Source organism: Engraulis encrasicolus, chromosome 5 (genome assembly GCF_034702125.1).
Source record: "Engraulis encrasicolus isolate BLACKSEA-1 chromosome 5, IST_EnEncr_1.0, whole genome shotgun sequence".
Lineage (NCBI taxonomy): Eukaryota > Metazoa > Chordata > Actinopteri > Clupeiformes > Engraulidae > Engraulis > Engraulis encrasicolus.
In genome coordinates this window covers 23,645,327-23,657,888 of record NC_085861.1, presented here as the reverse complement: position 1 = coordinate 23,657,888, position 12,562 = coordinate 23,645,327, and the positions used below count along the sequence as shown (strand labels likewise).

General features: G+C 39.5%; 1 protein-coding gene across 1 annotated transcript; it reads left to right on the top strand.

Annotated features, from left to right (window-relative positions):
- Positions 1-68: 68 nt before the first annotated feature.
- Positions 69-12,556, top strand: LOC134449739 (urokinase plasminogen activator surface receptor-like). The gene is made up of 7 exons (XM_063199848.1): positions 69-248; positions 2,174-2,275; positions 2,373-2,522; positions 3,533-3,646; positions 3,975-4,265; positions 9,618-9,779; positions 12,498-12,556. Exons 1-7 carry the CDS (start codon positions 200-202, stop codon positions 12,554-12,556), a joined length of 927 nt encoding a protein of 308 aa, XP_063055918.1. The 5' UTR covers positions 69-199.
- The last annotated feature ends 6 nt before the right edge of the window (positions 12,557-12,562 follow it).

Here is a 12,562-nt window from a genome sequence, read left to right as displayed (position 1 = left end):
AAGAGTGCCTGGCAGCCACCTTGCATTACACTTTGTTTGTTGTGCTACCAGTCTTCTGGATCCACCTCTATTGCCGTGATTTTCTACACTCTCATACTGTAATTTCATTCAGGTTTTTTCTGGCATTTTTGACTGAAGTGTTTACAATCGGCAAGGCCTAGCTACCATCTCTCAGCATCACACCTGCGGCACCTCTGTTATGGATGTACAGGTCGTGCTCGTTTTTGTGAGCCTGCTGTTTTCGAAAGGTATTTGATTATCTCATTCCTTGATTTCAATGTCAGGCCGCCTGTAATACCCTACCCTACTCAACCTGAAAATTGGAGACCACAAAGCTTTCCAGGATTTTTTCAAAAGCAATAATGGAGTATGTGTAGATCATAGTTGTATGCTAGAGGCAGTCAACACATTTCTGTAAAACCTTGGTTTGAAAATGATCAGGGCTTAAGCCCAATTATGAGAAATGCTCTATAAATACATTTCTACAATTAACTACAAAATCAAGTTGAGAAGCAACGCATATGGGAAGTAAAGAATCTGACTTCTTATGGAAAGTCAACACTAGAAATGCATTCAATTGTGTCCCAGTTTACTTACTTAGTATTTCCTTCACAGTAAACAGTAAAAAGGATATAATTAGATGAGCAATTTCAATTATCAATTTCCAATGATTATGATGCAGTTGGAATACAATGCAAGTCAATGAATTAGATCGCTTAAAGTGTCTTTCATACAAAATTTTATGTGATTCCAGATTGGCTGGGAAAAATTCATCCAATGTTTTAGAAAAGATAAATACATAATAAAGATAATAGATTTAAAAAGATAGTTTACCAATTTTTGCAGATACACCCAATACACTGTGTGAAGATGGAAAGCATCATCACTGAAGCCTCTACATTGTTAATGGAAGCACTAAAGTGCTACTTGCATTGTATTACCCACCTTTACAATTTCGAAGAAATATTACCACAAATGTTATGATTTAATTCAAATATACAAAGTGGAGGAAAGGTAACTCAAGCAGATGTTTAGTAAAGGAATTCTTTTGAAAGATATGAAATATATGAAAGTTATATATGAAAGTTATGATCAGTGTGATACCCTTTCATTCAATTAAGTCTCGTTTATGGAGATATACGTGCATACTGTACAGCCATATTAATCAGTTTTGGTAGCCACATGATTGAGGTTGAAGGCAGAATTGTCTCTCAGTTGAAACTGGCAACCCTCTTCTCCAAACAAACACATTACATTACATTACATTACACTTAGTTATTTACAGGGTATTGGTTACAGTCAATGGAACAATGTGGAGTTGGGTGCTGTTCTCAAGGGCACTTAAGCCATGGATGGAGGACTAGGGAAAGGTAAGGATGGGATTCAAACCTGCAACCATCTTTCTAACCATAGGCCACGGCTTACCCGTAGAAATGGGTCTAATCTAGCCCATTTTAGGTACCAAAAGAAGTGCCTGCACTCAATCACAAGTTGAAACCCTTTGCTTTCAACAAACATGAACATATAAGAAATCCTATGGTATGATCATTAAAATTAATATTTGGCAGTTGGCTTCAGAGAATAATTTTGAACATACCCAAAAGTGTTTCGTAGAGTAACTTTATACTGGATACTGATACTGGACTTGTTCTCTCCTAGATTTCTCGTGTGTGTGTGTGTGTGTGTGTGTGTGTGTGTGTGTGTGTGTGCGTGTGCGTGTGCGTGTGCGTGTGCGTGTGCGTGTGCGTGTGCGTGTGCGTGCGCGCGCTTTACCACCAGTCACCTGGCAAATATGGTGACTGGTAAAATGTGTTAACACCTTCCACTCTTACAGGTGAGGAATTTCACTGCAGATGTTACTGTATTCTGCATCAAGGGTATGATAACATTACTGTAGTGTATATTAAAGCCTAACATAGTATTTAGACAGTATTTGGGATGATTGAATATGACCTGACAAATATAAATGGACCAGTGAATGACCGGGCCGATTTAGAATCTGCCTGACACAGTGACTGGTGGAGAAAAACTTAATTTTCACAGCTGTGTGTGTGTGCGCGTGCGGGTGTGTGTGTACGATACATGTGGGTGAGTCCGTGTGTGTATATGTGTGTGTACGTACACATGCATGTTTGTGTCTACTGTTTTTCACCCAAGTTCTCTTCTTTTTCAGCACATTTCCTCCAGTGTCATGAGTGCATGCTTGATGAAGAGTGCATCGCAAAGGACTGCCCCGATGGACAGTGTCTGAGTGTGGGGGTGACGACCTACTCAAGTGAGCACAGAAGGATTTTCTAAGGAGGTCAACCTTTTTTTTGTCAATCGGTTTCTCAAATAATCATTTCGACTTCATTCTGGTCTCCTCTTTGTAGATGGTTTAAAAGTGTCTCACAATAATATCAAACTCTGCGGGACACGTAATGTTGAATGCGTGTCGGGATCTGTGAATTATGGCATTTCCATTGTGAGCCATAACATCTCATGCTGTTCCACAGACCTGTGCAACTCTGAGGACCTGCAAGGTGAGGACTTTTTTTATTCAATAATAGAGATGCACCGGATCCGGTTCCGGTTCCGGATCCGGCAGGATAATAGGGTTTTTCACAGGATCCGGATCCGGCAGGATCTTAAGCAGTGGATCCGGTATCCGGCATGTTACCTAAAAATCAAGGTCTGGTGCATCTCTAGCCTAGGCTTTTCAGTCAGTCTTTCACAACCCCAATCACTGCATGGAGTGAAAGCCCTTTGGAAGCGGCCGTTGCAGGCAGTGTGGCAATAAGCCAATGAGTCTAAAAAAATAGTTTCAGCCAACAGAACCCCGGGGTTGGGCCCGGGACAAAGACGTCTGAAAGGGCCCCAAACCCAATCAATACAATGTAATGAGGATCCAATTCGGGGCCCCTCTTCTCCCTGGGCCCGGGACAAGTGACCCCTTTGTCCTTCCTGTCAGCTTCCCTGCTCACTGCAAGCAACAATACAAAATTGCTTTTCCTGTATGCTCCAAATGGCACCCCAAGGGAGCAGTGTGCGTGGTGGGACGGTGTCATGCTGAGGGTACCTCAGTCATGGAGGAGGATGGGGGAGAGCACTTGTTACCCCCACCAATATGGTTGGTGGTTGGTGGTTGGTGGTTTATGATTATTTCAAATGAAAATGACAACACTCACTGCACGTACATCCATGACTCACCATGCGAATCAGCACACCTTTTTATGAGTCAGTACCCAAGCTTTCTATGAATCAACTCATAGGCCTACACCTTTTTACAATTCAGTGTGATTTTTAAGCATTAACACGTGCCTTTTTAATCAATACCTATTGTATTTGTTTTAACTTTACGTATTCAATGCTGACATGAGTTGGTCTGGTTTGCACCTTTTTTTCTGCAAGATAGTGTTATATACAGTATATTGCCCAGACGATTATGATCATTTTGGTATGGATCCTATTTGTGAACACAATTTTGTATAGTGTACATGCAAAACCATAAAACTATATTATGTCACTTTATATTGTCACTTGTTCCTTACAGATATACCACTCCCTACAATCGGAAATGGACTGAAGTGTTATACGTGTCAGGGACAGACTTGTTCATCCACAGTAGACTGTCTAGGAGATGAAAACCGCTGCATCTACACAAAAGGTGTGCCTAATATAACAACAACAACAACAACAACAACAATAATAATAATAATAATAATGATAATGATAATGATAATGATAATAATAATAATAATAATAATAATAATAATGATAATGATAATGATAATGATAATGATAATGATAATAATAATAATAGCAATAACAACAATAATAATAATAAGAATTATAATAATACATGTTATAGATATAATACATGCTTTTCATAATATGGAATATTTTACACATGCATGCACATACACATCCTCGCTGCCGACGAGGAACATGGAAATGTAATCACATGATCTCACTATTTCATTTTCTTTCGACAGTTTCGTATGGAGATGCCTCGATGGCCTTGGATTTAAGTGGGTGTGCCTCAGAGGACATGTGCAATGTGACCCTGTCCCAGCTCCGGCTCAGCGTCAGCTCTCAGTGCTGTGAGGGCAGTCTATGCAAACCTCATGGATACAGTGGCAGGGACACAGAATACAGTAACACCATGGCTGGACATGGTGACAGCACGGCTGGACATGGTGACAGCACGGCTGGACATGGTGACAGCACCACTGAGCATGATGACAGCATGGCTGGACACAAGAACAGCAGCATATCGGGGCACAGTGATTCCATGGCTGGACACAGCAACAACACTGGGCACAGCAACAGGAGGCATGGGTTTAGCCTGCAACACCTCTCCTTATTGCTGCTACCGGTAGCTTTGGGTGTGTGCTTCTCTACCCACTAAATGTGATTTTTCTCGATGGGAGCTCTCTCACTCAGTTGCAAATGGGGAGTATTAGTTTATTTTATTTCTTTAATACTAAGGGGGGGGGGGTCATTGGCAGCCTTATTATGAGCTGGAAAAGACACTGGCCGGCTTTTAATGAGGTAAAGGTAGTGTTATAATGTACAACATCCTTTCTTCTTTCTGCTTTTCAACATTCAAGGTTTCTTCTGACTGTCTGTCATGTAAGTCCTCATGGTACTGCATTGAATTGGGAGGAAATAGTTTGCCTACTTTCCAGTGACTGATCCTCACATGTAACACATTAATTTACAGCAGATCAGTTAAAGTACTGAAATATACATGTACTTCAATAAAAATGCTTTTCACATACTGCATTTTTGGACATGCATTACCCTATTGCTCCCCCTGTTGGCATGAGATGTTGCCTGCGTGTGGAGGTGCAGATTTCCCAATTAGGGAATAGGCTACATCTGCTGTAAATTGCGCTATAAATGGCACAATATATGGGCTATTTAAATCCTTCGGTCATTAGGCATATTGAATGATTACTATTTGTTATTAACAGCACTTCACAAAGATAGAAAAAACAGTTTTGTCACACATGAGTTTAGATTCCTTGTAGGCACCAAAGCTTGCAATCATTCAATCAACCCAGATATAAGGTTAAGTATTGGTTACATTTTGATGATGTGTATAATTTTGTGCGATTATATTTTTTTAAATGTTTTGCATTTCTGTAAAATGCGAAATTCATAATAGGCTCTGTTTTTAGTTTACACATGCTGTGGAACCTATTCGCAGTACATTTATTTTTGGTAAAAGGGGAAAGACCATATTTGGGTAAAGAGTATACATACAAACCCCAACTCCGATGAAGTTGGGACGTTTGGTAAACAGTGAATAAAATCAAAATGCTATCATTTTCAAAACATTCAATCTATTCATTAGATGGAGAATAGTGAAAAGACAACGTATTAAGTGTTAAAACCGAGAAAAAATATTGTTTTGGGGGACATATGTACTCATTTCTAATTTGATAAATCCAACACGTCTCAAAAGAGTTGGGACGGGGATCAGTGAAATTTAGTAAACATCCAAATAAGATAAAACAACAAAGAAGAACATTTCAAAATGAATTGTACTGACGGACAATATAGGTGTCCATGTATAAGATCATCACAGAGAGGCTGAGTCACTCAGAATTAAAGATGCAAAGGGAATAATTACCATAGTTATTACCTACATTTTTGAATTCCCTTTGATTTACCACGATTGAGTGTATATAAGACATATTTTTGTTAATAAAATCATTGTATAGGTTCATGACATCATGAAATATATATTGGCTGTAGTCTCACTCTAGCACTCCAGGAATTAGAGCTATTGAAAATTGACCATATTAAGAATGCTTAATGCATGAAAATGAGACAGGGGTGTAACATTCTCCTAAGCACCTGAGCTCACTTGAAATAGACCCAGAAGACATGGGAAACTGTCCTTTGCTTACAGAAGTCAGCAGAAGTTGTAGAAGTCCATTCTTTTTGACAATAATAGAGCATTGCACATCCTGTGCTACAGTGAAAATGGACCATCCAACTTGTGTTAGTGCTAGCTTCAAAAGTCAGCCTCCATGATGGCATGTGGGTGCAGTAGTGCATTGGTTAAGATGTTGTCACTCATCTGTAGAGTTAAATACAGTGCTGAATGGTATAAATGGGTTTTAAACAGCATGAAAAGCCACTCATGCATTATATTTTGAAGGGAGATCTTCGATTACTGCCACATAGTAAGGTCAAATTGCATTCTCTACTATGTTTTAACAGTTTGGCTCCATCATAAGGACCAGCAGGTGATAAAATGGTGGGTTTTTGGTCAAGACCTGTCACACTGTAAGCACTACAGAAAGGAAAACATTGCAAAACATGACAAGGAATACACCCACCATTTAAGCTGGTGAAATAATTTCCAAGATAGGAATTAACACTGTTTTTTATATAAAATCATCTCATCGGTTAATGTATTTAACTGTTAAGTGTTGTCTTTTGTTTTGTTTTTAGTCTTCCTCGACATTTGCTGCCATTTATTGTCCCCGTCCCAACTCTTTTGAGACGTGTTGGATTTATCAAATTAGAAATGAGTACATATGTCCCCCAAAACAATATTTTTTCTCGGTTTTAACACTTAATACGTTGTCTTTTCACTATTCTCCATCTAATGAATAGATTGAATGTTTTGAAAATGATAGCATTTTGATTTCATTCACTGTTTACCAAACGTCCCAACTTCATCGGAGTTGGGGTTTGTAGATTATAACAGTCACAATATTGCTGCAAAACAACAGGTAGGCTATAATGCATCATGTTTGATGTAGACCCTACCATTAAATCCTGAGAAATCACATATTGTGTTTTTTTTGTCCTCTGTGGAGAACAATGGCCTGTCTGTTTGACACAAAGGTCTCCTTCACAGCTTCCTCCTTTAAAGTTCCCCTTCATCCTAAATAGGCCCAAATTATGACACTCTCTTTGCTGAACATAGACAGTGGGGAGGAACTAACTGAAACTTCTCAGCAGCAGGTGTTGATATACAGGGCACATACCCACTCACATACCCACTCAAATGTTATACTGAGGGGAAACCACTGGTTATAGCAAAATACTTTTACATCATGCAAATGATCACATTATTGCCTATGCAAGTAATTTAAGTAGCCTAAATGTTGAATGGGGGGCAGTCTAGCAAAATTAGTACAGAAGGATATGGCTTTAGATCAAATTAATCAAGAGATGTGGTCTGATATCAAGTTTAGTACAGAAGGATATGGCGCCAGACCAAATTACTCAAGAGATGTGCACTGACAATGTCAATACTGAAGGCTACTGTTGACGGGATTTCATATAAAAAACGCTTTCATGCACCTGAAAGTGTTTCACTTTTTATTTCACAGCCTGGTGGAGATGAAAAGCTGGGTGTGGTTTAGTTTAGCTGCCATGTAACAACACTTTGAAACTACTTCCTAAAACAGTATAAACCTGTCAACAGTCAAGATGGAGCTGCGAAATGTGTTCTTTTTTTTCACCATGTCTATCTGGATAGGTAATTTTTTTATTTGTTTATAAGCCTATATTGCTCTCATTGTTGATTATGTAATAAATAATAATTATCCATATAGCCAGGGTGCGATTTGTTGGAAAACCAGAAGGGGGATATGCTTCAGATTGTAAGCAATATCAATGGAATTACATTGAACTGTGACAAAACTCATATGGATTTGATCGGCTGTCTTATTTATAGCATATCAGGTTGAGGTGCATCAGGCATGCAATGAATGTCATGCATTTTATGTAGCAGAAAGTTCACTTGGCTACATAGTTACAATTTTGTTTAATTTGAAATCTATCTTTTTTGTGGGTTAGGCCTACTCACTCACCTTCTAATTTTACACTTAATGACATAGAGCAAGCAGGCCTATGTGTGTACCACACATTTTGCTATATAGGCCTGAGTTAAGCTATAAGCACACAATACAGCACGTTGCAAAACAAAGATATTGTGAAAACAAAAGCAAGAGATTATAACCTTTTTCTATTGTCAGAAATAATGGTACCCCAGTCCATTGTAATGATGACAGGCAGTTTTGTTTTGGGGTCGAAGCGATTTGGGTATAGTTCTGAACGGATGACTCTCCCTATAGTGCATTGCCTGAAGTGCAAGAAGTGTGTTCCACAGACCTCTCTCAGATGCACCAACTCTGACACAGACTGCCCCATGGGAGAGTGTGCCAGCCTAGTGGTCACAACTTATTATCCTGGTAAGTACGGTGGCAGCCAGGGATTCTGTTGTTAACTTTGCTCAACATGTAGGCCGAGTGTCTACATGCAGATCTCTATAGATCTCCGGGCCATCCTGCTTTTTTCATTTCTGTAACTAGCCTAGGGCTGGGAAGCGATCCAAATTTCCTGAATCGATTCGATTACGATCCAGAAGGTCACGATCCAATTCGATCCACGATCCGATTAGATTCGATTCAATATCAATCTTCTGTAGTGCTGTATTTAAGATCGGCTATAAAAACCTAAATATCTCAACCTTTGATACCCACACAAACAAAATACCTTGGTATGAGAGAAAGAAGTGAGAAACTTGGTATGAGAGAGAAAGGTGGGAAAACACTGGCAGTATTTAGTTGAGCAGGCCGTGTGTATTTGTGCATGTAGTCTACATGAATGTGGAAGAAAGCTACAGGATGTGGTTGAGAAAATAGTACCTATAAGCTTAATCATTGGCAAAAAATCGATTCACAAAGTTGGGAATCGANATCACACTTTTNGAACGTGAATCGATATTGGATCTCGATTCGATTTTTTTGAACCCAGCCCTAGTAGGGCCACAGCAACCTGTAGCCTTAGGGCCCCAGGCCGTCTTTATCCGGCCCTGTCTGTAACATTACTTTTAATATTGTTCAAAAAAATAAATGAAATGCATTCATTTGGCGTTTTTGAGTAAAGCAAAGACAATGAAAGGCTTATCTTGTTTGGGATCCCTGAAGAGGTCCATAGGAACTTATCACTACTGGGTTAAAACAATTTTCTCGTATTTTCTCGCAAGTTTTTCTGTCTTTTCTTCTTGGTATAGTCTCAATTTGAAAGCAGGTGGGTTAACACTTTGACTTTTAAGTTTTGTGTTGAAGCCACACAGTTTCCCCTCCTTTGATACCTTTGATCAAAATTGTTTACAACAAACCCCCATGAAGGGATGCTAAGCAGCAATTCAGAAGGGTCTTCAACCCAGTTATAATTTCATTAGAAAAAAAACACGATTGATTTAAAGGAGTATGCCACTATTTTGGGGTTTAATACAGTTAAAATCGTTGGCCAGGGTTTATAAAGGTGGTAAAGTGTTTTATTTTTCATGTAAGCCGTTGTCTTGCTTTAAGACATGTTAAAAGAGGGAGCATGTCGCTAAGCTAGTGAAAGTCAATGGATCCATGTAGCATGCTACAATGCTACACGTATCCATTGACTTTCACTAGCTTAGCGACATTCCCTCTTTTAATTTGTCTTACAGCAAGACAACGCTTAACATGAAAAATAAGACACTTTACCACCTTTATAAACCCCAGCCAACGATTTTAACTGTATTAAGCCCCAAAATAGTGGCATACCCCTTTAACAGAGAAAAGGCACTCGTGGTTCTCTCCTCCTCACCTGTCTTGTGTTTCCAGACTGCAGTGGCCAGTGGTCAAAAGAAGGACGTCCTGTCCAGATGAGGTTCTGCTCTGGCCCGGGCCAGGCTCAGTCGGGCTCCATCAACTACGGCTTCGCAGCGCTCAGCTACAAGGCAGTGTGCTGCGCAACTGACCTGTGCAATTCTGGTAGTATAACACGTGAGTATATAGGCCTATATCATTCTATATCATATCATTTCTGGGGCCCCTCTCTTCCTGGCCCGTGACAAGGGACCCCTTTGCAACCCCGTTTTTTATTCTGTGGTGCTGCACGACAAAGGTCTACGACAACGTATATAACACTAGATACAGTAAGTCAGTGTTATGAAATTTTGCCATGAACATATGGCAGATACAGGTTTGATTAGTGCCATGTCGTCAAGTATTTAGGCCTTTCAGATCATTTCTAACCTTCAGGGAAATTATATTTTTTTAAATGAAGTTTTGGTCATGAACTTGTTTTGCTGTCTTGTAGCTATGCTGCTTAACAGTTCAAAAAATGGCCTGAAGTGCTTCAACTGTATCGGAGGAAATTGCTCATCCACTGTGGAGTGCTTAGGTGATGAAAACCGCTGCATTAAGTCAGCAGGTGAGTTTATACACTTATCATTAATCATAATTATACATTTATTTTATGTGTACTTCGTCATTGATTTAGGCACCCATCAGTGAGTGTCATGTTGACATACATTATACAAGGCCTACAGCACCATGGTTGTAACGGATGTTTCTCTATCTATCTATCTATCTATCTATCTATCTATCTATCTATCTATCTATCTATCTATCTATCTATCTATCTATCTATCTATCTATCTATCTATCTATCTATCTATCTATCTACTGTATCTATCAATCCGCTGGCCTGCCTGCCTATCCATCCATCCATCCATCCATCCATCCATCCAGTGATTACTGATAACTACACCAGGGTTCTGAAAGGGTGTGCTTCAGAGGGGTTGTGTGTGCTGCCTCAGTCCCTAGGCCTGCTGTCCAATGTCAGCACCACCACATGCTGTGAGGGGAACCTGTGCAACAAAGCTGGAGTGATCTTGGCTCCAAGGGCCTCATGGAGGTCTCTCGTGGTTTGGGTGTCTGCCTTCCTTCTTGCCTTGTTTGGCTGTTGAGTAGCTTATACAGTGGTGCTCATATGTTTACATACCCTGGCAGAATATATGGTTTCTTAGCGATTTCTCACAGAATATGAAGGATTACGCAAAACCTTTTTTTTCACTCATTGCTAGTGACAGGGTGAAGTCATTTATTAGCAATAATCTGTGTTTACTCTTTCAAAATCATAATTACAACACAATCTATGCAAATGACCCTGATCAAAAGTTTACATACCCTAGTTTCTGATGCTGTATACTGCCCCGTTTAACATCATTGACGACTTTAACCCTATTCAGACTGGGCTTTTTTGGCATTCCTGGGCCTGGGGGGGGGCTCTTTTGACCCCCCCCTCATAACTCATGAACGGAATACAGTATCACTACGAAACTTGGGGGAGATGATCTACATATGATCATCTATGAATGACATAATTTTTGTGTAATTATCTGGTATTATGACGTCATTATGACATCATTATGTTATTATGCCCAAAATATCGCCATAATGGATTTTCCAACAAATTTAGGTAATGCACTTAAATTTTAATGATTTTATGCTTCAAACCACTTAAATGCTCACAAAGTTGGCTGATGCTAATGGAAAAAACAAAAAAAATATGAAAAAATATGGCGTCTTAGATATGGTAAAGTGATTTTTGGTCAGACATACCTGTCAGAAAACCGTTGCCATGGCAACGGCAAAAATGATAAACCTAATTTTTCGGTACCTAACTGTAGCCAACTAAATGTTAGGAAAAGTCACAAAGTTTCGTAGTCATAGCTTAAGTCGTTAAGGAATTATACAACATCAAAGTTGGTGCGGGCACTTTTAGCCCCCCCCCAGTCTGGATAGGGTTAAATAATTTGTAATAGTTGTGGATAAGACTCTTCATTTTCCCAGATGGCAAAACAGCCCATTCTTGCTGGAAGAATGGTTGTGTCCTATAATATCGTTGGGTGTCTTGCCGGAGCCTAATGGTTGAGGTTTCCTCTGAGTGGTTCAATGATTTTGAGATCAGGAGAGTGAGATGGTCGCTCAAAAACCTTCTTTTTATTTTTCCGAAGCTAATGACAGGTTGACTTGGCTATCTGTTTTGGATTATTGTCATGTTGGCATGTCCAAACAATGGCCCGTGTGCAGTTTCAAGTCTGATGAGTGTCAAGTTTCCTCCAGTATTTTTCAGAGGGTAATGTATTCATCATTCTATGAGTATGGACCAAAAGCACAGTGCATTTGTCACTCGTAACTCCACATGACATCAGTGGTCCATCACCATGTTTCACTGACGGGATGGTGCAACTTTCATCATAAGCCACGTTGACTGTTCTCCAAATGTAGTGTTAATAGTGGCTGAAAAAAGTCCCACATTGATCTAATTTTTCCATATTAACTTAACTTAGCTTTTTGCCACTTGTCACTATGCTATTTGGTGTATCGTAAGCAAAATAACATGTGGCATTTTTGTAGTAATGGCTTTCTCCTAGCAACTCCCAACAGCCCATCTTTCTTCAAGTGCCTCTTTGCTGTACAGCTTGAAACAGTTTTTCATGTTGTCCTGTATTTCACCTGAAGTTGTTTTTGGTTGTCCTATGCCTCCTGATCAACTTCGCTCGCAATTATGGATTAGATTTTATTTGATCTACCTGCCGATGGCTTGATTTCAACCAAAGACCTCATATTGCACTTCTGAATTGAAGTTTGAACCATGCAAATTCACATTCTGAATTTGTTTGATGCTTTTTATGTGCCTTTCCTGTTTCATAGAGTTCATTTCTGCCCCGAAAGACCCCTTCGACAAGTCTTTTGCTTTCTTTACAATGTAGAACATG

Excerpts from the sequence above, each read along its gene's own strand:
- LOC134449739 (XM_063199848.1), top strand. The coding sequence starts at position 200 with ATGGATGTACAGGTCGTGCTCGTTTTTGTGAGCCTGCTGTTTTCGAAA. Across the intron at positions 3,647-3,974 it reads CCGCTGCATCTACACAAAAG|TTTCGTATGGAGATGCCTCG; the intron begins GTGTGCCTAATA and ends TTCTTTCGACAG. Across the intron at positions 9,780-12,497 it reads CAATTCTGGTAGTATAACAC|AGTTCATTTCTGCCCCGAAA; the intron begins GTGAGTATATAG and ends CCTGTTTCATAG.